At 53.1% G+C, this 701-nt stretch overlaps 1 protein-coding gene across 1 annotated transcript in view; it reads right to left on the reverse strand.

Annotated features, from left to right (window-relative positions):
* Positions 1–324, reverse strand: part of NKD1 (naked cuticle homolog 1 (Drosophila)) — a 108,315-nt gene extending 107,991 nt beyond the window's left edge. The window contains exons 1-2 of the mRNA XM_009885069.1: positions 300–324; positions 74–162 (exon numbers count right to left, since the gene is read on the reverse strand). Coding sequence (XP_009883371.1) covers positions 74–162; positions 300–324 — 114 coding nt within the window. The remainder of the gene's footprint in view (positions 1–73; positions 163–299) is intronic.
* Between the last annotated feature and the right edge of the window lie 377 nt (positions 325–701).

Here is a 701-nt window from a genome sequence, read left to right on the forward strand (position 1 = left end):
CGGGGCCGGGACCGGCAGGCAGCGGGCAAACCGCGGCGAAAAGTTGAGGGGAGAGGGCAGGGGACGGGGGCAGCCACCCGGACCGGGGGAAGGCGTTCAAAGTTCCTAGCAGTAAGGAGCCATCCCTACCTTCTGGACTTTCTCGGGGCTTACAAACGGCAGCTAGGCAGATCCGGAGGAAAGTGTGTAGGGGAAATAAAGGAAGATCATTAGACACCAGTATACAATCGCAGCAATAAACCGAGTAAAATCCAAATAAGGGGAAGGGGCTAAGGAAGTAGCAAGTGAAAAGAACTAACCATGTTTCGAGTGAAGTTTCCCCATCTCTCTGCATTGATCTGCAATTACGATTCATTTGACTGTTTTCAGTAGGGTCAGGTTCGCTCGTTGTTATTTTTGTAGATATATAAAATCCCAGCGTGTTCAGAAATCCATGCGCTCCGCTTCTCCCTGCTAACGCACAAGCGAGATCAAATCTCAGTTCTTCTCCTGCGGCACGGTCCGGCGTCCCCTTCTCCGCTCCAGTCTTCCTCCACTCTCCTCTCTTTCCCAAAGACAGAGGCGGTTACAAAAGACCTTACTTCACCCACCGGGGAACATGATTGACACCTCATTGAGATTAGACCACTTGCAGGCAGCCTCCGCCTTCCCATTGGGCCGCGGCGGCAGATGAAAGGGGCGAGTGAGCCTTTTGGAGGCTC

The sequence above is a fragment of the Charadrius vociferus genome, unplaced genomic scaffold (genome assembly GCF_000708025.1).
Source record: "Charadrius vociferus isolate BGI_N301 unplaced genomic scaffold, ASM70802v2 scaffold475, whole genome shotgun sequence".
NCBI lineage: Eukaryota > Metazoa > Chordata > Aves > Charadriiformes > Charadriidae > Charadrius > Charadrius vociferus.